This window comes from Falco cherrug, chromosome 6, assembly GCF_023634085.1.
Source record: "Falco cherrug isolate bFalChe1 chromosome 6, bFalChe1.pri, whole genome shotgun sequence".
Taxonomy (NCBI): domain Eukaryota; kingdom Metazoa; phylum Chordata; class Aves; order Falconiformes; family Falconidae; genus Falco; species Falco cherrug.
In genome coordinates, this window is record NC_073702.1 from 61,474,438 (window position 1) to 61,498,384 (window position 23,947).

Sequence of the window (23,947 nt, forward strand, 5' to 3'; positions counted from 1 at the left end):
GGGAGTGTTTTTGTGTCCAAATGATGGCAGTGAATATCAGGATACCTGAGCTAGCCATAGGGGAATGGCAGGATAAGACAGAGCGTGCACAGGAGACCCCTTATCATTCTGAAGCAGCACCTGGGGGACAGGTAAGATACCTGAGGGGGATTAATGGCATTTCTGCTTAGCCACTTGGAAGATGTTGTAGGTTAACCATCACAAGGGAAAGGAGTCCTCAGCACAGTGAAAATTTATGCCCTGCAGTCAAGATTTACACTTCAGGAAAATAATTTCAGGTGAAGAAAACAAAAGGAAACAGGCAAGGAAACTAGTGACCCCGCTTTCATAAAGCATTTATTTTTTTTTTTTTATTTGAAAACATTATACAGGCATTACATTGCCACAGCCAGTCCATATAGGTGCATGCAAATATCAAAATGGAGAAAGGTTTGTTCAGCTTTTTGATGCAGGATTTGGGGTTGGGGCCTTATTTGCTTGGTTTTGGTTTTGGTTTGTATTTCCATCTGCGGTGTCAAGATTGGTGTGCTTTATTATGGCATTTAACAATAAAATCCTACCCATGGGGTAAAATTTATATTTGTAGCTAGCTCAGGAATACTAAATGGTTTTTTAAAAAAGGAAAGAAAACGATACTACACGCTTGTCAAAATGTTAATAGCACAAGTTAGCAATCTCTACACTATACATTGAAACTTCTTATGACACAGTGGTGCAAAATTTTTCAATTGCTTGGTCTATCATTGTGTGTTTTGAAACTTTACAGCTGGAACAAAGACAAGGTCTGTCTCCCAGTGAAGGTTTTCATCCAGTCGCAGAAAACTACATCAGTCTTGCTAAGGGCTGCTCAGGGCCAGCAGCGTATCAGAGTTTCAGTTTGTTCAGGCAAGGAGCTGTACAGAGCTAGAGCCGTCCTATGCAATCCAGAGTAGCTGCCGGTTAGAAAGCTGAACCTTTGCTGGTGCATACTGAGGTCTCGAACTGCAGAAAACAAGCAGGCAGAAGTAATGTTTTCCTTTACTAGACCTCAGTTTTTCAGTCAAGACAGTTACTTGTAAAGCTATACTACTGTTTTCTTTTGAGGTCCATCCAGCACTGGCACATTGGTGCTAATCCAAGCATCCACCTTGTTTAACGGGAGACGCAGACAGCGAAGCAGCCTCACTTTGCACATCAAACTCCTCCTGTGTGAGTAACACAGGGGATGGCGGCTGGGCGCAGAGTGCACACCAAAACATTCATAGCTTATTTCCGTACAACAGAGCCTTTTAAAATAGCTTATAAAAATTGCTTCAGATGGCCCCTCTCTGTCACCTGTGGATCGCAAACCCTTGTTAAGTAGAAACTCCCAGCCCAGTTACCCAGCTGGGAGATGCCGCCTGCCCAGCTGTTTCTGAGAAGACTCAAACATCTACAAGTTAGTGTCAGAAAAATGAGGAGGGGGAGGCGGAAGGACTACAAACATTTGGCTTAAAAATAAATACTAATAATGAAATTAATCAAAACAATTATGCAAAAGGAAGGAATTGCAAACATGAAACAAACACACACGCACGCAATCCTCAAGGTTCTCAGACCAACACAGGGACTAATGTTCAGAGAAAGGTATTTAATTGGTATAAAAGGTAGCAAAAAAGACTGAGATGACAGGTGCCCGCCAGTGCGCCTCCGGGTACCTGAGGGAGCTGCGGTGGCTGTAACCAGAGCCGCTGCTCCCGGGGAATGTAGGAAACCCACCTCAAGTCAAAGCTCTGCCAAGGCTTGACATGAGGATGCTTGCTGGCCCCTGTGCATGAGGGCTTCACCTGACCATGCACTTCCCACCTGGACTTCTACCCCACAGACCTTACCCTGAAGCATCAGGTGATCTTTCTTGGGTGGTTTTAAATTTTTTAATCCTGTAGGATTTAGACTTTCCTCAATATCCTCAGAATACGAACTCTGTTTCTCTGTGTGATTTTTTTTTTTAAAAATCTTCAACAGTTTAAGAGAAAAAAGCTTGGAAATATGAGTGCTACAAAGATTAAATAGACAGAAGGCAGGGAAAAAAGTCCTACATTTGTTATGGGTTTAAAACCAAACCATCTTAACCGAAGCTTTTGGCCCAGTTCTGGGCATGGTTTGGCAATAGCGCAGACCCTTCCCTCAGCTGCAGCAGGATCATGACAGACAACCTAAACACAGTGGTACAGAAATCGCCTCTTCTCCTCCACTGCAAGAATAACGTACAACATACTTCTGCTGTTCAACAGCATTTTCCTATTTGCCACTTCATGTACATTATGCATACATACTTCTCCCAGTCTGCTTCAGGGAAGTCCCTTCTATATTAAAGCAGAACAGGACTATAAAAGATGAATGCTACCTGAGCAGAAATTTATCCTGCTTGGTTGAACTGTGTGGCCTTTCTAATCTCCGGAGTACAGATTGATTTTTTTTCTCTTTTTTAAATAGAAATAGGTAAGTTGTATTTTTCAAACATGAAGCCCTACATTTTCACTTGAGACAGACTTCTTCAGCAAAGTAACATTTAAATCAAATTAATCTTCTATGCCCACAAGCAAAATATTCATCAGCCCTGCCATAAACTCCATTTTCAAATACAATGAATGTATACACACTTTTACAGCACTATTGTGTACTTCTTAAACTCCTTCCTTCTGAAGATCCTGAAGCATTTTAAAATAACTTGGTCCCATAGCACCCCTGTGAGGTAGGTAAAATCCCATTATGCCCGTATATACAGATTGGAAAACTCACCACACAGAAGGTAAGTCATGCCCAAGGATCACTCAGAGACGTGGCAGACCTGTGAATTAAACCAAGCTCTCCTGGATCCCTCTCCTATCTGTTCGATGTAAGATCCTCTCTCCTTCCTTAATTTTAAATTAAAAATAGACGATGGATGTTGAAATACTGATCTCCTTTTACTGGGCTCTCAGAAGAGCAAACATACAGGCAGAGATGGATTTTTTTCCCCATTCTGATAAGGCTCCTGGAGCAGAAGTACAATTGTGGAGCACACCCTTACTGTTTTCACATGTCCCCAGGAATGTAAGAAAACTCCTGAATTCTTCTGCTAGTTTTGTAGTTAATGAAAAATAATTGGCTGCACCCTGCCAGTAGAAACACCTTTGCGCTACTGCAGCAACACCAGCAGATGGTCCAGTCTTTCTGCTCATGAATTCCTTGCTTAATCTTCCTGATTTTTACAGTTTGTGGGTTTTGGTGAAAAACTGACACATTTCTAAATAGCTATTGTTAGAATAATGAACCACAGGAGACTAAGCAAATGGGAACAGCAGAAGGCGCCCTCGATGCACTGAGTATCTAAAATAAGTGCCTGGATCCACATGATGTGTCATCTTACCATGCAGAGGTACAATACATAGGAAACTAGAAAATGTGGTTTTCTTTTTATAGATTAAAATTTAAAAAGTAAGAAATCTGTGTTAAGTCATGACTACAGAGAAGCTAAATCCCTGTCAGCTGATGCAGGACCTCAGCCGCTAGGAAATCTGCCATGGATCGTAGAGAGGTCAATGCTTGAGTACTTCACTTCTGCAAATATAGAAAGGCTAAAATGCTTGCCTTATACCTATTCCTAGAATAGAGACGGATATTCTAAGTTGTCCCTTCTCTGGATTCATGGAACAGATTACCTAGAAAGGGCAACGAGACAGTGAGCACAGATGAATTCATTGTCTTTCTCTCACCAAATCCAAGGTGCTGGCAAAAATGCATCAGGGTGTTGCTACCACAACTCACTCATCTATTTTGGGCAAACAAACAAATCTTAGAGAGAAATTAACAGTGACTGCACAAGTGTATTTGCTATAAAAAGGCGGCTTTTCCACAACTGGTGTGGCTTAAGCATAATATCGCTCAGTGGGTGCAAAACCACCCTTCTATGAATTCCTTTTAATTTCAGCTTATATATTGAGTACCTTTCTCAGGCAGTTTGACATTAACTGAATCATATGCAGCAGTTTGTATCGCAAACATGCTGCTCTTATCGTAAACGAGGGACTGGCATCTCCTTGCAATGAACACCCTGGAACAATTATTTGTATTTTTACGAGCTTTCCTTATTTGCTACCTTGCAGCTCACCAGTGTAACTGCACCTGGTAAATACCTTTCTCTATGTACAATACAGAGATAATGGATATACGAGCTCCACTGAATCATCAGTAGGTGATGAACAGCCCTGGGTTTAAGCAACTCTAACGTGAGGCTCCTCTTCTGTCTCCTGCCCCAGGCTGGTGTATGTTACTGAAGGCTCCAGCTGGCCGGTGGCTGGCACGTCTACAACAGGTCCTGAAGGGTTTCGAAACTGCTTGTACACCCGAGGATCTTGGGCTACATAGGTGGACGTGGAGGAGTAGAGCACCAGCCCAACAAGGATAGTGAAGAATGACAACAAGTAAAGTCCTGAAAACTAAGCAGAAATAAGAGTAGAGTCATTAGACACAGCACCAGTTATCCTGAGTTCGTGAAGACTCACAGCCAAGGGCAGGCACAGATCCCTGTTTTGGCATGCACTGCACAGACCAAAGCCCCTGTCACTGGGATGTTGAATTTTTATGGCAATGTCTCTTTGAAAGTTGATTTGCTCCCATCCTGTATGCCATAACCAACAACTAACTGGTGCCTTCCCATGGCCTGGGCATATTAAGTATTGACAAGGTGGACTTGGGAAAGCTGAATTCTGGTCACAGACCCAAAGCTGATTTTGTCATGCTTTTAGACAAGCCAGCTACTTCTCCGAGTCCAAGTTTCTCTAGCTCCAGTGCGGGATACTATCATCTGCGGTTGTCTGACAAGTAGTGGACAAATCTGAAGTTAATTACAGCTAAACCACACGTCTATGAAGTATAACATGCTGTTGGTAATATAAAAAATATCAGTAAATAAACATTTAAACAAGCATTTTAAATGTATACACTTTAAAAATATGTATAGTAATAAAGGCACTTAAAAACCCTGCCTGCAGCTTCTCTGGCTTGTAAACAGAAAGCAGATGCTGGAAGATTTGATGTGAGTTTGGACAGGATGAACTTCAGCTGCGAAACACGCTCTGGGTTGATTGACTTCAAGAGGTTTGAAAGTATGGATGGAGGGCAGTTAACTGAAAGCTCAAGTACACATATTTTGGCACACAGCTTCACTAGATCAGAGGTCAGCCTGAATTTTCTAACATATCCAGACTCAATGTGCCCAGACTAAAAATACAACACAACTTTTTTGGCAATATGTTAGTCCCTGCAGATAAAGGTAAAGGCAAAGGCAGGGTTTCAAAAGCACAGACCATTTGATATCAGCTGTAGCTACTGGGTGCCTGCTATGGAGGAGACACAAATGTCTGTAAGCCCATATGACTGGTTCCCTGATCTTAGACTACAAGTTCTTTCTTCTTGCCTGTTGTATGTGAGAAGCCACGAAGGACAGATTGCACAGCCACCTTGTAGGTGGGGATATGGAACTGATTTGTACGCAAAATGCCGGTATTCTGCAACTGTCAGGGATCCGTACTTCAGCACCAACAACTAGATGCAACCTGCTATTAGCTGCTTTGTGAGGTACTTCACTATTTTACATGAAGGTGTCTGCAAGCCAACAGACTATGCTTTGATGGATGACCAGTTTGTTTCCTCTGGATCACTTTAGCATGGCAAAAATTGGATAGACTGGACTGCTTTTTAGCAATTCTGCTTTTTATAGTTAAAGAAATAATCATTGTGGAGAACAAAAATTTTACTTAAGATAATTTTGGAGTGATGTTAATTCATTGCCATTTAATAAACCTACGAAACCTGCGTCCAGCTTCCCACCGAAGGAAACATCTGGCTTTTTTAAGAATCCACAGTATCTTTGAAAGCTTTGGACATATACCCTGTGGTGATATATCTGTATGTGTTCTTATTTCACACAGCTAGTATGCATTTCCCACAACTAGTATGCACGTTTTAGAAGGAAAGGATTGTTATGAGGAAAGTTTAAAGTGTGTCAGATGGATTACAGGGTAGGAAGAGTTCTGCTCTTTACCAGCTGTTAACTGCTTTTTTCCAGGAATGTCACCAGGTCTTCATGTGTCATCTGGCAGTATGATCTGATGTAATCATCCCTCTGTCCCACCAGCCACAAAGAGAGTGTTGAGCCTCACCATGCATCTGCTGAAGGATTCCTCCCATGTGACACAGCTCTGAGAGGACTGTTTAGGCTTAGATCTCCCCCATGTGGCAATCAAACCCAAGTCAATAATTTCAAAGCATTTTCCAATTGATTTTTTTTCCCCATTTTCGGTTTAATTTTGCCCTCAGCACTTTCCCCTCCCCATTCCTCTTTGCACGCGAACTTGGGTACCCTTGGCAGCAGTGAACTTGACTAAGCTGAAGCAAAACTCAGGAGTCAAATAAATCTAGTTTCCCAAGCCAGGAACTAGTTTCCTAGTTTCTTACTGTCTTTCCTTCCCACCTTATGCCTGAATTTCTCACACTGGACAGCCAGTTGGCTTGCTCCCCTGTATAAGGAGAGTGCCAGCCAGATTTGGGATTCCCTTGTGTCCTGCTGTGAGGATTCAGTGGGGCTTCCATCAGTTAAATGTGCTCTTTTTCTTGCTCTAGGCGCTGCCCAGCCAAAACCAATTCACTGTTGCTTTACTTCATGGCTCCAGCTCTATCATAGCCTTTTCCTCCTGGCCATACCTCCCATTCCTCTCTCAGGGGCTTCCTGCCAGTGGGCTCTTTCACCCGATAATATTCCCTCCATGGCGATGTCCCCCCGCCCAGTGGCAGCCCTCCAGCCTGGGAGAAAAGGTTTGGACGAAGCTGGGGGAAATCTAAAGAAAGGCCTGTGAATCATTTGTCTTTGTAATCTATGCACAGCTAGGGCAAAGAGACCTGGATCCTAACAGCCCTGTAACAATTCCGTCTTTATCTTCCTTAGAAACAAGTTAAGGTGCAGGCTGAATTGTTTTCTGCAGCACTGAAGTAGAAGGGCTGTTAGTAAGTTTAATATAGGAATTTATGCGGTAGGTATATGAGAAATCTCTGAGTTTTGTCAATACTCTGTCAGATTGGCCCAAAGGCCCTTGAAATTAACAGGTATTTTACTCCTATTAAAATGGCAGTGAATTCAGCAGCGTGAAGGGAGAATGAAGACTTAGTTAATCAAATACAAAATGTGTTGTTCACTGTACTGTGTTCCTCAGACTCTAGCTGAAATCTTTTTATTTTATTGAAGACAGGATTTCCAGGCACACTCTACTGCTGTGTCTACATATAGGTTTTGGAGTTTTTTTCACCTTGACCTGCAAACCTCATCTGCTGAGACTCACTATTAATAGACATCAAGAGAGACTCAAAACCAGCAGAAAGGGCTATTTGTAAGAAATGAAGTGAGGGAAGATCATTTTTCATTGCTACCCTTGACACAACTGCAGTACCAAAGTGCAGGCTCTCAGGAAGTGTGCAGTTCCTCTCTTTGGCTAAAAAGCTACTTCAGAATGATATTGTTCTTCATTTTTCTGACTTATCTCTAATTTTCTACAGAAACATATTTCCTCCAAGAAAAAATACTTTTAAAAATAGTATTTGTACTCCAAATGCCACTTTCCTCGATGTTAAGCAGGATAACTATAAGCTGTTCAAAGAGTAACACAGTCAGAAATTGTTTAGCTCAGATTAGCTAATGGCTGTCACACACGCTAAAGTAAGCAACCAAAAAAAAATTCATGTTTCTATATCATTAAATGATTTCACTATAGATTTTGTATCTACACTTACAGGTACACATGTATATAAGCTTGCTTATCAGGTAGTTTATTGAAAGACCAGATGACTTTGTGATTAAATCAATGATCTAACACTCTCAAGTCCTGGGACTGATTTTCAGCCTATAAATTTCTTTTGTGAACCAAAATGATTGTAGATGACCCTCAGTTTTTCACCCATTTAAAAGGGACAGTAACACTTGGTTACAGAATAAAGATGGGTTTACATAAAAAATAGGGATATCATCCTCTGAGGAGGATCCTTTGCAGAGCGAAACTAGGTGCCTTAGTTTCAACAACATTTCCAATTTCATCGCTGACATGAAAAGCATCTGCCAATACTTACTCAGTAGTCAAATCAAACGGTTAAACCAGCCCTATAGATTTCACCATGGCTGGTCTGACCTGACATCTGGGTGTCTATAAATGCTTTCTCAACTGAAAATACTCAATATGGAACACACAATGTTATTTACAAACATTAAAAAATTACGAAGACATAAAAAATATATCTTCTCTAGATGTTATTTAGTACCTGTGGTGAAAATGGCTTACACTACACTACCATTAATTTTCAGCATATAAAATGCAAATTTTAGGTGCCTGTCGATTTGAAGATTAACATACAAAGCAAACCCTAGAAAAATGTAACAAGATAACATGTGTAAAAAGATTTGCTCAGTCTACCAAAACCTGCAATGATTCTAGGTGAGTGGATGTTTGTGGTATGTATCTAAGAGATGCTCCTTAGGGACCCAGTACTGGAATGCATTCACCCAGTCAGGCTTAGCAGAAGAGCTAATGGCATCTGATGGCTTAGCTGCAGGAGTCTTGCTCCTCGCTCCGCTATGTGCCACTGCAGAACCCCACCAGAAAACCACCGTGGCAGCCCAGTGTAGCTGGCCACAAAAAATATAGGGTAGAATCAGTCTGACTGTTATCCACACACAAAGTCCTTTACATTAAAAAAGAACAAAACCCAAACACATCTGCAGTGTTTTTTTGTGGCTGTTGTTGATTATTTTTTTTTTAATAAAATATAACAGTGCTACACACAATTGCAGATGAAGTTTACAAACCCATTTGAAATTTAGTTTATACACAGTATTTTTGTTCCAAGTGAATCAAAGCTGTGCATTTTGGGAGTAAGTCAAGCATCACAAGATTTCTAAAGTTAAGAAGATGAATATATAGGCTCCTCAAAACTTAGGATTTTTAAAAATCCAGAATGAACTATTAAACCTTTCAAATTTTACTCCCCACTAGTTCTTATTCTCTACTTATTATGTCTCTGTGCAAAACTTGTCTTTCATATATCCTTAAACCATTATTGTTAAAACCCTTCTATATTTCCACTTGAGATTCCTATGCTTTAAAGTAATCCACTTGAAAAGGCAGGTGCAAAAGAAACTTCTTGATGGGGAACAAACAGCGCATCTGATTTTGTTATCTTGAATAGTGATAAGACAGTAACAGCAGAAGAAAAATTGAAAGAAAAACTGTTCAGAAGGCAGTAAATTCGTGGCTGGGTCTGGAGAGAGCAAGTCATTCTTCAGTACACAGATCATGAATTTAGAAGGGAAAGCAGGAAGAAAGGGCATAGCAGAATCACTGCACACCCAGCTACGGAACGCTGCACTGACTGACTGCTGCAGAGGGAATTTGCAGACAAGTAGTTCTGACTGTCACAGATGTCCACATCCATGTTACCACTGACACTAGTGTGAAACAATATCCAAAGTGACAAAACGAGACAGATGTGAGTCTGCAGAAAGCCTACACAAAGAGACACAATGATTTGCTAATTTTGGTTTTTCACTCAGCTATCATGATAATGATCATGACGGCTATTACAATGGTTATGAAAATGCAAATTCCCTTTTACTCGGTCCATTGAACTGGAAATAGTCTGCAGGAGCAGACTATTGGAGCTGGTTTTTGCTGGAGCAGACTATTGGAGCTGCAGCAGTCCAGTTCCATTTGTATATCACAACAGCAGCCATAGACTGAATCTCTTGGTAGGAAACGTGAAGCCCAGCTCCTAGCCTATGGCAACCCAACCGTGCTCTGTAAGTCCTTAAAAGGAACTTTTTGTTATAGGACTAACTGAGAAATTAGAATTGTCATGTTTCACATATTGAGTGATAAAGTATGAAACGGAATAACTACCTTTTCCCCTGCCTCATCTAGAAATTCTGCACATTTTCACAAAAATGAATAAAGAGATCAGCTCTATTAATTCAGATTTTAAACCTTAGAGAGATGCGATCTCCTCAGAATTGCACTGACGAGGAGAGACAAAAATATATTTATCAGGTGGAATTCATTTAGCCCCGCATTTGTGTTGACACCCTGTGTGCTCTCCAGACAGGCAGTTCCCACCGCTGTCTTATTCCAATCAGTGGGTCTGTGCAGTCTGATGAACCTCTCTGTTTTCTGAACTAATTCAGTTTGTAGCATACGCCGCAGAGCCCATCAAAGCTAATGCCGACAGGGGTTCCTGCACCGACTTATGTCTTTTCCCCCTGGGTAATTTCACACATGAGTACCTGAGCAGGATGAGTGAAGGGAGTTTAAACCAAATTTCTCTCATTATCTTTTATATAGCAAACAGACATTTCCACTCAGTTTGATGAATTGATCGAGGGACTGAGCTTCTTTTCACACAGTTTTCTATTTTTGCCTCCAATATAGCAAATGAAGTTCACCATCACCAAGTGCAGAAGCTGTGCTATGGGATGCACACACTCTCCGGCCAGCAGCAGTACCAGCAGTACCAGGAAGGGTGAGGGCTCTGAGAGCTCTGAATGTGCAGAGTGCTTCCACTCGGGTAGCTAGATATTATAGACATATTACTTTATTAATAGGAATGGGAGCCAGCATCCTAGTCATAGCTCACAGTGCTCTCTGGTGACTCCCTTGGCCCAGACTCACAAGGAGCAGGCCAAATTTGTCTTAGGTTGGGACTGTGACTCAGTCAGTCTGTTGCTGACTATTTTTGTCCCAGTCTGCCAGGAAGATGTCCCTTTGGGCTTCAGGATCTGCGCTGCTCTATGGCGAAAACAATCTGCTGGCTCAGCCTCAATTACTGCTGTCTGCCTTCGGGGGTGAGAGATAAAGACCCGACCTTTAGCTGATCGCTGATCCCAGGTGGCAGTTATGGGCAAAATATTTCCTAGGAATATATAGATACCCTTCTAAATGTACTACAGAACTAAGCTCTAGGCAGGTGATGATACATCTTTGTCATCAACAGAAATTGGGGCAGCCACCAACACTGAAACAGTATTTTGTAAAACCCAAATGGTACCAAACACCAGAAGGGCTGCAGTAAGTTTTCCAGACTGCATTCAAACAGATAAAACTCATCTACCTGAACCTTTATATGTCCTGACAGATGTCTCAGATCTTTAATCTAGAGATCCCTAAAGGGACCCAAACCACTGGGATATGGTTTAGCATGCCTTCTCAGCTCTCCAGTTGCAGGAGCTTGAACGCCTGAGCAGAAGTGTTGGTTCTTTTGCCGAGAAGGGTACCAAGGGGTGCTGGGCAGCTTCAGTAACTATGACAACTTCTGGGCAGCAGGTCTGTCCACTACCAGCAGGATTACATTGTCTTCACATTTTAATGACCCCTGGCTATTTCCAAGGAAAACTGTAAGGATATAGTCTTAAGTGATGACTTAAGGTCTTATCTTGCCCTCCGAACTCTGTTGGGATGGTAAGTGAAATTTGTAGCTAGTTCTTCCACATCTTTTTTCTTTTTTTTACTGTCCATTGGCAGTCACATAAGAAGCTTTTCACTGGATGAAGGACGTTTCAGCTGCAGGCATGTCTCAACACATCACTGTTGCTCATGCTGGCCAGAAGCCACAGCAAGAAGCATCTGGCTTGCTTCAAAACCAGTGAAAACCTGACATTGGTTTCATTGCCATTTGGTGAAAACAAAGGAGCCAAAGGAAGTTTTGCCTCTGTCATTTCACACATGAAAGAAAGACCATACTCTTCAATTCCTGCTGCCTGCTTGCATCCTCAATGTGCTCTAACTCCGATGAAATGCTGTCCATTACTACAGCTCATGCTGAAGAGCAAATGTTGCATAGAAATTGTAATGTGAAGTGATCGTATGACACATTTTCTCTATTTTCCAGTTGATTCTCAAAGATCCTGTTCTAGTGTTTGCATGTTTTACTTAGGTAAAACATAGTGGTCCATGACTTCTGTCATATAGCAGCACCCTCTGTTTCAGTCCTTGCATGGCATTTGCTGGTGGGCAGTTTAACTGGTAAGACAGTGGTGAACAGGAAAGTCCTAAGCTCTTAGATGTTGAGGTTATCTACATAGGAGAAAAGTCAGGAGGGGGTTATTGGAAACCTGTCACCAGAAATTCTGTTAAAATCTGGGAAACGTCATCGTTTTCCTGGAATTCATTGGTGGAATAAAACAAACTTACAGAGAAAACTGATAGCATTTGGAGAAATATCTCTGAGTCTGATGTAGGCAGCTGTAAGGCAAATACTGGTTTTGAACAAATCTGCATGATTTCATGCTTCTCAAATGGTATCATTAGAAAAATTTCATAACAGGCTGTCTTTTCTAAATACATGCCTATTAGGGCAAAATGTTTGCTTGAAATGGCTGATCTTCCTTTCCTGGGTGTTGGGAGAGAAGGGAATGCTGCTTTCTCTTCTGTTTCCCTTTGTTGCCTCTTGCCATCAGATGTGGAGAAAAAATGAGCCTGTGTTCAGTACCCCTGCGGTACCAGCAGTTTGTTTAATTAAAAAGTGCAAGGTAGAATGAGTCCTTCAATCTGTTTTAATCTTATCTACATCAGAGAGATTTTTATGTGAAGTTAAAACACTTATAATACACTGCTCTAAATTCCTGTGAGCATCCTTACTGTGAGATGAGGGGGGCTTCGTTTCTGGTTATTTTATGTCAATCACTTGACAAGACAGTGGTAAAGCAGTTATCCTTTTAAATGTTCTTAATACAAGAAGGAGGAGCACGACAGAAATGCTTATAAAAATCTCCCCACTTTTACCTTTCAATATTCTTTGCTGGTTTGCTCTATCAGCTGTCAGCTGCCATGTGTCTTTCTGATTTTGTGTGTATTTTAATATAGTAGCAGCTGTCTGTTGTACTTGATTGTTACAGTATATGAGGCTAATTGTGTTCAGTGCATTCAAAACCAAGGTTACAATAATTAATTCATCTTGGATCCTTTGTTTCTATTTTTCTGCTAAATCCAACAATATATTCCTGCAGTGAACGCCTCCCAGAATGGCGTTCTTTTCTCTCAGCCATACAAATGGGTAGAACTCCTACCCTGGGAAGCAATGAACATGCAGCTGCAGTTACCCTTGCCGCGAGTGACTGTGTTCGCTGTCTGGAGGGAGCGCAATATGTCTGGTTTGCATCAGGGGGTCTCCGTGGTTAGGCTTTGCACATTCAGCACATTGTTAGTGGACACACGCTTACTCTGTCAAGGCTTTGGAGCACATAAGAGAAAAAGCTCTGTTTGGCCCCTTGAGCTGAACAAAAAACTCTGTAGCTATAGCTAGAAAAGTGCTGTCCTGAGACAGTAAGTTCTCATGTCCGATGGTACTAGCACTTCTCCATCAATACTAGAAATACTTCGACTGACCCAATCCGGAAACAGCTTTGACACAACCATGCACAAATTCCTCCCATCTGTCGCCACAGAAATTATCTTGCATTTTGTGCTTCACAGCATTTCTCAATGTCATCCAGTTCTTGTTGCCTGATTATTTTAATCCTTCTTCCTACTGAGGGTGCCAAAGCTATTACTATGGTTTCTACACAAGACCAGTCTTCAGACCAAACTTTTGGGACCTCCATCAGCGAGCTCCTTATAGCAAGCTGTTTCTCTCAGCATATTGCCTTGTCCTTTATCCTCATTAGCCAGTTTCTTACCTAGCTTCCAGTCTTTATGGTGCTAATCCTGTTCCTCAGCTTAATTGATAATTTCCTACACTGCACCATACAAAAGCCTTACAGATTAGACCTACCGTTGGACTTTTGTCTACAAAAATCTGTTAATTTATCAGACAGACACTACATCTAGATTGGATGATTTACCTTTTGTGAACTAGGCTTCATTTTACCCAATTTTCCATTTATCTCCATGTCCCCTAATCACTGCTCCCTGGTGTCTGCTTCTCATTTTAGTTTATTGCCTACTTCCCATACAATTCTTTCAACTGTCTATGTTCCCAAACTTGAAAGTATTCAGATTATTGTGTTCTGTTTCTACTTCTGATTTAGTAATTACCTTTTCTATTAACTATTGTGCATTGTCTTCATATTTAACTCTCATCCTTACTGAATGTGACAGAAGGTCCGGATTCATTTTGGTGCCAAACTAAAGGTTGTTCAATATTGGCCTCTGCTGTCTTTGCACACCAAAACTATTTCTTCTCTTCCTATACAAGAACTTTTTGCTGTTTGATTCACTTTCTTCTTCATTGCCAAGCTTGGTTTATCATTTACAGCAGCTAGACTTAACCCCTTTTCTTTTTCACCTGCACAGTATCAGTTTGCTTTTGTGATTATTCTTTATTCCTCGTTTTCTCTCTTCAGTTCTAACACTTTTTTAAAAAGGATGGTTTGTCCAGTTGCATCTGGACCTCTCCCCTACACATTCTCCTCTTGTACTTAAGATATAAAATCTAGATTATTTTAAGTCAAAGCTATTTCAAATCTCCTTCAGACTGATTATGAATCTTTTAAACACCTGAAAGAACAGATACTGTTTCTTCTAAACTTAACACATGTAAGTGGTGGGGATAACTCCAGAAGTTTACTCCAGTTAATTCAGATAAGTTGCTTGGCAGCAGTGCCAATGACAAGCATCTATCCTGTATCATGGGTCTGAAAGCTTCCAGTTTAGTGGGGAGGGGGAGTTTAGGCAAAAAGAAGAGGCTTTTTGAAGACTTCTTAGCAGTTAATAAAATACCTTACTGCTTAGATTGAAAGCATGTAGAAGTGATGTCCTCTGAGTGACGTTATGTCTGCCTGTTGACCCATTCCTTCATTTTGGTAGGAAATAGAATGTAATTCGGATGCTTTAACCCTGTATATCATTGATTTGGCTGGTAGGAGGCATAACTGGAGTAAGCACTTCAATCTACTTAGTTAATCAAAACAGAAAAATTAATTAATTTCCAATTTTACCTATGTTTCTTCCCAGTTGCTCATGGACTATGTGGATGGCCAGGCATAACTCTTAACACACATCCTAAATACTCTACCTTCTTTTCTGGTAACTTCAGGAAACAAGGACTTACTCAATTCCATAAGAAATCTCCAATTTTATAATGCAGCTATTGCATTTAACCCTTACCGTTTGCTTTCAAAGACTATTCTGTCTACATCTCTAGGGGACTTCTAGCCTCTGTTTCCATATGCTAAGGTGGAAATAGCATTTAATTTGAAGAATCGCAATTTGAAAATCGAACATTTTCAGTAACATTTAAGCTTTTGAATGCAGCTGCTGCTTTGCTAATTCATGACTTTTTTTTGTTTGTTTGTTATCTCCCTTGGGTTGCAAATTATTGCCAAAGTATGTAGCATGACACATTCATCGTACTCCCTTGTCTTCAAAAGTATGCTTGACTTGGGAAATGCTGAGGTTCTCATTGACTATCCCAACCCCCCCCCCCGCAGTAGTTATGAAACTTGGCCTCTTAGTCTTTGTTTTCGTATTCACTGAGTATCATTTAGAAAAATTATGTTGTTGGTAAGATCCAGCTCTTTCAATAGGAGAATGTCTTTGTTATGTTTTCTTGTCTTCTCTTTTTCTTGTAATAAAGAAAAAGGCAGCGTTTATTACAGTATTTTTTGCTTTCTGCAGTTCATCCAAAAACTTGCTTGTTCTCTGTTGTTTATTTGTATTGCTCAACTCCCCAAATTTCCTTTTTCAGCCCATGCTCACGAGCACCTTTACAACCCATACACTTTTGTTGAAGATTTATCATTCTGGAGTTAATTATTTCCAATAACAGGAAGATTTCTGCTAATATGACTGCACTTTCATATTTGGTAAGAATTTTAAAGCACTTCACCTTTACCTTCCACATGACTTTTCACTCCTTTTTTCACAACACTGTTTATTTCCTTCAGAATGCAAGAATTAAACTTCATAATGTACTCTGTGGTATATTTAAGAGATCTTTGAACAACATTTTCCTTATATTGAAACACAATATAAGAAAGAACGAATATCCAAATATTAACTTCAAATGAAAATGACTGATGGCTGGGAGCCTTATGCTAAACATAAGGATATCGTTGCATTTTCCACCAGTACGATGTTGCTGCCTCATTTGGCTGCTGTAGTGCTTGTGTCTGGAGCATTGTTGAGTACAGGGGCAGAGGTGGGTACACAAGAGACTAGTGTTATAGCCTTTCTGACTGTGGTCAGCAGTGACTTCAAATTACATACAAAATGAAGCAGCATCCTGAATTACAGACCCGCCCCGCAATTCCCTAACCATTGCACACTAGCTCCCTAAACACTGCTCCCCCTTATCTACCCCTGCTAAGAAAGCAGTGAAGACTGAGGGATGATGGACTCTATATTCTGCAAGGTGGTGAAAATTCAGGTCCCATGACAGTGAAGTGAATTAACTTCTTCAAGAAGTCAAAATATATTCCTGTTCATATATCTATGTTCAACTCATTCTCCAAAGATGATTCTTTGTTGAAGACACTGAAGAAGGAGTATTTCATAATAACTGAAAGCAATACTGACCCTCAGCATAACATCATCCATACAGAGAAATGGGAACTTACAGTCCTGTGGTTCCTTTTTGGGTTTTATAAAAAAAACCAAAACAACAGAAGAATCTAATAAGTTCCATGTGAGGACTTAAAACCTTTGTTCATGATTTTGTTTGAAAAATAACAACTTCTCACTATAAGGTAAGTAAACCACTTTCCCAGTGCCTTGTAGGTCAGAGCACTTAAGTGGTTCATTGCAAGCAAGTCTGACCATCCAATTAAGTAGATTACACAGGCAGGTATACTGTCTCTTTTCTTTCTCCGGGGACTGTCTGTGAACAGGCTGAGTTTACGCATTTATTTACTACAATTAACATTTACATTCTTTTTTCATTTCATGTTTTCTTTTGGGGAGCCAATATCAATTAGGCAATTTGCTGTTCAATATGACCAAAGGCAGAACTCAGTCACACAGTGGTGCTTTTCTCCCCCTGACTGGTCGGTCTGTCAGTACAAACTACTCCTTACTTCAGTCTGAAATTGGTTCTGTTTAGTGATTACATGAGTTTCAACTGGCTTCAAACACCTTTTATACAAACGAAACTTTACCTGCCTACCTACCTTATGCACATATTTAAAAAGAGTATAACCATGTCAAACCAAAAAGCTCTTTTGAAATTGCAAACAAAATTTTTAACATTTTAACACTTAAGCTATGCAGGAAGACGTGATACCATGACATGTCTCTTTTAATAAAAAAACCCCTTTTTGATTAAAAAGTTACACACGATAGGGAGGGAGAAGTGGAGAAAGAAAAGAAATATTATGACCAGATGATCATTGATAAAAAACCCCAAAAAACATACTATGAGGTGACAACCAGGTGTGGAGTAGCAAGGCACAGAACAGTGCTGTTGTCAGTAAACCCTGTCAAGCAGGCATTCACTAAGAATATTAAGAAATCTAAATTACATATTTAAGGGAATATAAACCCATGCATAGGTAGGTAGATCAGCTCCTGGCTGTTCTCTTGCTGTAATTATGAACTAGTTTCTGGTTAGGAAACCAAATTATTGTTCCATAATTAAAGAAAAGAAAAAAATTCTAAACTGAGATGCAAAATAGAAACTGAAGCTCTTTCAAGAACAGAAATCCTGCATTTGCTTCTATTATAAAACACCTATACCTGTTGTTCCTAAAATAAAGTATGCTTGCCGGAAATTCTGGCAACTGCTACTGCAGCTGTCAGGATTATCTCCATGGCAGATGTCTGGAAGCCTTAAAAGCTCCTTCTTGGGGTTCTGGGCTGCCTAATGCAGAACTGAGATTTGTTCTCTGGCTTACAGAATCCATGAGCTGTGTAACTCATGTTTTCTTGTGCCCGAGATCTTCCAACTGAGATCTGAAAACATTGGAAAATGTGTGCTGCTGCAACCTCATAGATGAATGGGCAAAACAACAGTCGGGGACTGAGAATTGCCGGCTTGTGTTTCCTTGGGAGCATACTGAAAACAGGAGGTTTTCACTTTGCATTGTTGTTTTGATAACTAGGCATTTCCAACAAAAACGTATTTTGATACAAAACTCCTAACCAGTTGTGTTGTGAGCAGTCTTCTAACATGTGACAACCCCCCCCCCAAAAAAAATAAAAAAAAAAATCCCAAGCTAAAAGCTTTGAAAACAATCTACAAGACTTGAAATTTATGATAAGCTAGTGTCTGAAGAAATCTAATTGATATTGAAGCTTTCATTGTAACTTCTGCAATACAAATGCCGCATCTTTTATGCTCTTTTTGACATCTCCAAAACAGTGAGTATCCATGTTTCACTATTCATGCTTTGTAACTAATGAAACTATTGCAAGATAACACTGTGAAAGGAAGAGATATCCTTTTAACAATGCAGTATTTTCACAAAGCTGCCATATCTGTGCTGTGTTGTTAAAAATCTACTGTCAGACTGTGCAACATCTTGTAAGAGTCATTTAATTTTCCAGCTTCTATACTTTTTTGTATTTTTACTTCACAGCACTTTTAGTGTACAGCATCCTGCACCCTCAGACAAAGGGTGAGCAGATGTGGCCTTTTCTGTCACAGGAATATATATTCAAGTGTGACCAAAGACACACCTAGACTCCTACGTGACTCTTTTTTTTGATGTAATGGGAAGACGGTTATCTGCACCCTTCCATTGGTGGGACTCTGCTGTTAGAATTAGCAAGGAAAAGTCATTTTTAGAAACATCAGTAAGTGTCAGCAAGTGAGGTTTCAGCTAGCATTATTTCACACTTTTGGTGCTAAAAGGTTTTGAGGATCATGTTTATCTGTGTATCCAAGTCCTTTGTCACAGACACTGTCCACCATTCTGAATCATGATATATGACTTCCTTAATTTATTATGAAATATATGCATTTTCTTCATTTGGAAATTGCTACTCTATCTAGAAAGTCTGCATTTTTATAGCTGCATCTTGGATAAAATAATGAATGAATTTTCCAAGGCAGAATATAATTGATTGTACTTGGCTTGCTAGGTAATGATATAATATGGTGTGACTCGACCTGCTGGTGCAGAACACAATCAGTATGCATGCTCTAGCTGGTGGAAAACATAAAATAAACTGCTTAGATTATTTAGTGAGAACTCAATTTGCTTGAATGACTAAAGCACAACATACGGCTTTCAAATGAAAAGTATGAAGTTTAAAAAAATCACATAAAAATAAAGCTAAGGCTGAGAATAAAATGTAAAAAAGAATACCTCCTAAGCAAAACCCAGCTGAAGTTATACAAAAGTTCCAACCCTATACACCCAGAGAGCTGGCCCTTTATTTCCCAGCACTACTGGTGTCAGTGTATCCATGACAAAGAATGGCTATCACGGGCTCTGACAGGGCAAGGACAGTCCTGTTACTCAGAACATTAAACTTCCTCCATGCTATGCCTAGACATCCCTCTACAAAGCACATCTCGCACTTGTAACATATCCTACTGTCTGGTTCCAAAGCTGTTTACCGTCATGCCTATCTACAGAAAGCATGGGTGAAACCAGCCAGCGCAGGAGCAGGAGCCCCTTGGCTCTGCTGCACAGGCTCATTCCCTGCGCTGGGGCCAGGGCACTGGGGGCTCCTGACTGTGTGGGGTGGGACAGAGCTTTATGCAGGCTGGCTTTTGTACTCCTGGACCACTGAGGTTCATGGAACAAAGAAATCAAGGCAAAGTTCAAATCAAAAGATGAGTTTGAAAGACAAGAGGTTAAGATGAATATGATAGTAGAGGATAACGTAACAACAACAACAACGATGATGATGATGATGATGATAATAATTAGTTAAGTTTTAGGACTGATGGCCTTTGTTTTTCAAAGCAGGACATAATAGTGCTTAAGAAGAAGGTGAAATGAGAAAAGATAGCTAGGAAAATTTAAAATATAAAAATTTTATAAAATGTATCAATATGGTGAAATTTTTAAAAAAGGATTGAAGATACAGAGTTGTATACTTAAATGCTATGACAGTGGCCAACATTCAGCCACCAAAGAGGCCAGACACAGTTCCCCATCCACTGGAATATTTGGAATCAATTACTGATTACAGAAGAACTAAAAGGAGAACTTTTATTTGAAGGGTACAGATAATTTTAAGAATGACGCACTACAGTCTAGTCATCAATCTATGACTATATGAAAAAAATGAAAGTCATAAATCATTACATTTTAATACAATAACACCTTGAACAATTAACATATTTAACTGCAAGTATATCACCAGAGCTGTGTCAAACATACTGTATTTCTTTGTAGCTTCTATGGGCCTGGGAACCGTTCAATGCACTACAAAGATACCTGCATACGGGGTAAGAATATAAGTGCAGCTGTTTATAAACTCACTGTCCTGCATATCATGATGTTGCAAGTCTGTATTGTAAAAAAATGAAATGCTAACGAATCAAAATACTTCAAACACAATCTTCTTCTTAGTTTGGTCTCAGAGGCTCTAAAGCACAGTTAAACTCATTTCCTGCAGTTTCCATGGATTTTCATAGATTTACTCCTATAGGTGCAATAAACCTGTCTGGTGATAAAAGTAGCAGCACAGGGCAAAAATCATAACTGTTTCTTGAAAGCCTCATAAAATTATATTCTGCAAGGGGCATTAAACCACTCAGTTGATCCTAATTCAGCATAAAACCATTTGCTTCCCAGAGAAGTGGGGCTGTGCCCATTGGCCAGTGCAGCCAGAAGCAGAAGGAGCTGCATATCTGATGGAGACATACAGCTGGGCTGGGAATGAAACAGCTTTTTAGAAGCTGGAAAACAAGCAAGTGTACACAGTCTTAGGAGGGGAATTAATTTAGATCATTTAATGTTAACATATTAGACTTCATTATTGAGTGCAAGTCGCACATTTCACAGTTCTAATTCCTCATATAAAATGATAGCAGATAGTAAACCACAAAGAAAAGGAGGAGGTGATCTGACTAAGGATAAAACCACGATAACTAAAGAAATAAGCAGATAACTAAGTGGGTTTTTAAATCTAGATGATCTCTGAATATAGTCTCTCTTTTCAAATTTGTTCTGCAACCTAAGTTTGAAGGGTATGAAAGGAGACACTGACAGCTTGGGAAACTGATGCTACATTTCAAGTAAAGGCCCTTCCAGAAATCCCTGACAAAGGTCATCTCCTCATCAGCACTTCAGCTGGGAAGAACAAAGGAGAGACACACATGAGTTATACAGATTGCAGGCTGAGTACAAACCACAAAGGAAAAGCAGTGATGAAAAATGTAAATACAGTTTTACCATCTATGGGGTAACAGGCTTTCTGGAGAAATGGAGAGACAAGAGCATTGCACCAGGTGCTGGAGGGACCTTTCCTACTTCTCAGGTTGAAGGGACAATCTCATGAAGGATGAAATCCAACCAGATGAGGTGCAGAGAAGGGCTTGCTCTGATTAGTAAACTAGGGGCTGAGAGAGGATATGACTGTTGTCTGTTAATGTACTAATGGAGTAAAATGCTACGGAGACAGGGGCATTCTTCATACTAAGTGATACTCTTGGCAGAAAAATGAGTGGGACAAAACCAGCCACAAGTAAATTTATGCTAGAAATAAGAAGGTTTGTAATTGTTAGAGTAACAGTCTCCCAAGCAAAGCAGTGGAGGTAAAAAACCTAAACAGGCTGAAGTAAGAGTTCGGTAAGAGTTTATGAAGAATACTGCATGATACAGTTAACCATAGGAGAATGAGATTTTCAGTTTTCTAATCAGATGAGTAAGGGGCAGAAGGGACCACCAGCTACATCAGAGGTGGAACTCAACCAGTGTATCAGCACAGATGATGAGGCCTTGCTTTCAACCAAGAAACCTTCCAGTTCTGAGCCTTCCCTTCCTGAGCATTTTTTCAGAACAGGTCTTAAGGGGAGGCCAGGGTGCCACCGGGGTTGAGGGCTGACATGCACTTACTGTAGAAAAAGAGGGCATCAATGAGGTTGAAAATTATGCGACCTCTACATTGTGTTCTCAGTCAAATTTTTGTTGCTATACTTGCTTTTCTTCTGTCTGCAAAATTCTTAAAGCCATAAAACCAAACCAAAATGCAATAGCAAGGAACAATTTTGTGTTAGACTGAAGCTTTGAATTTTCACTGTCTTGTTCAGATTAATTCAGGTACCATTAGTATCACAAAGTCTGATTTGAGTTGGTTAGCTATTCAGAATTGTAATGCTTTCATTTATCTAACACTCCTTTGGGCCACTATTTTAGCTATCAAGTAACCTTCTTTTATGAATAAATGATGGTACAAAGCAATCACCTCCAGCACCTTGATGCTACTTTCATATGATGGACACTGTGGGGGATACTTGTGAATAATGAAGTGCCATTCCTTGTAACTGGAGAGCAAATGTGTGCCTGTACAACACAATGTTTTAAATATTAGAGGACCTGAGAGGTAAAAGTTTAACGTCAACACAAATCTGCTGTATATTTTGGCATTTACACTACCAGGCAAGCCATTGGTTTAGCTAACAAGAAAGGTTTAATTCATGGACAAACTATAAATTCAGAATCAGTATGAATGAAACACCTTGTTCCCGGGCAAAAAAGTCTATGGGATTTTTGGAAAAGCCTTTCCCTTTATGCTGCCACCCTGGGTCTGGTTACAGCTGTTGAAAGTTATCTCTGATAAATAAAATTAAATTAGTGAAACAGTTTCTGACCAACAGGTACTCAAATCTTAAAACTAGTAACAACAAGACCAAAATGAGCTCTCTTTAAAAACTACAAATCATAAAATAGAATTGGTTTTGGTGTGGGAAGCCTGAAGTATTAAAAATAAAAAAATCTGCTCTTTTACGGTGTAGATCTAACAAAGTTTGGAGGGTTGTTTTGTTTCATTGTTCTGCATTGATGTTTCTTCAGGCATACTGCTGCTACCCAAACACATCTCTCATTTCCACATACCTTGTAGTGGAAGAGGAATAATCCACAGAAAAGGCTGTAGAGGTCAGCCGTGAGGAGGGAGAGGTTGACGGCTGTAGCACTGGTTTTCTTTATGACCACTGGCATAAAGCTGTAGAGGCCAAACATACAGGCACTAAAGCCAACATACAACAAACCTGCAGAAGAGAAACAAGAAGCAAAGTGACCTTTCATAGCCTGCAGAAATGGCTCGCATTGGGAGGAAAAAGGCTGTGTTTTTAGAAAAGAATAATGCTTTTTCAAAGAAACATGGGATCAAATTATTAAGGTACACACATATATAGAGAGAGAGACTAAAACCATAATTCTAAATATATAAGAAAACCAGTGAAAATCATATCAGCAGTGAGCAGGAGGTCTTTCCTCTGTGGTCCCCATAATATCAGCACTGTTTTAAATCGGTGTCTTATAAGTGCATACCTCAAGTCCAACATAAATTTGGATTAAATGATGCATTCAGATACCTCAAATCTAGTCTCTTAAGGAGCCGAATGTCTCCAACACCACCTGAGGTCATCTGAATGGGATAGAGCACACAATAGCTTCCTGGGAATGGACCCACAAAATGAACGCAACACTATTTGCAGAGGAGTTAATGAGCCAATGGATGAACGCATGAGGACAGCACTCAGGTGATAGAGGTCCTAGTCCTATTTTACCAACAAACCTGACAAATTGCTTCACAGTTTTGCACCTCTCTTCTTCTGCCCCTTTTTGTCTGCCTTCTTTAATAAAGCTTTCTGGAGTTGAGACTCTTTCTTGCTACATGTTTACAGAGTGCCTTACACAAATTGGATTGTTAGATGCTAATATAATAAAAATACATTACAGTAAAAATCTAATTTAATTTAAAAACCTAAATAACTTACTAGGAAAAAATTCATTGCTTCAATTATTACTTGATAAATCCCAAGGCAAATTAATCAATATGAAGTTAAAAAACCAGCA

At 39.9% G+C, this 23,947-nt stretch overlaps 1 protein-coding gene across 1 annotated transcript in view; it reads right to left on the reverse strand.

Moving 5' to 3' along the window:
• Positions 1-318: 318 nt before the first annotated feature.
• SLC35F1 (solute carrier family 35 member F1) overlaps positions 319-23,947 on the reverse strand; it is a 253,909-nt gene continuing 230,280 nt past the window's right edge. The window contains exons 7-8 of the mRNA XM_055714762.1: positions 22,982-23,136; positions 319-4,439 (exon numbers count right to left, since the gene is read on the reverse strand). Of these exons, the coding sequence (XP_055570737.1) occupies positions 4,215-4,439; positions 22,982-23,136 (380 nt within the window). The 3' untranslated portion in view covers positions 319-4,214. The remainder of the gene's footprint in view (positions 4,440-22,981; positions 23,137-23,947) is intronic.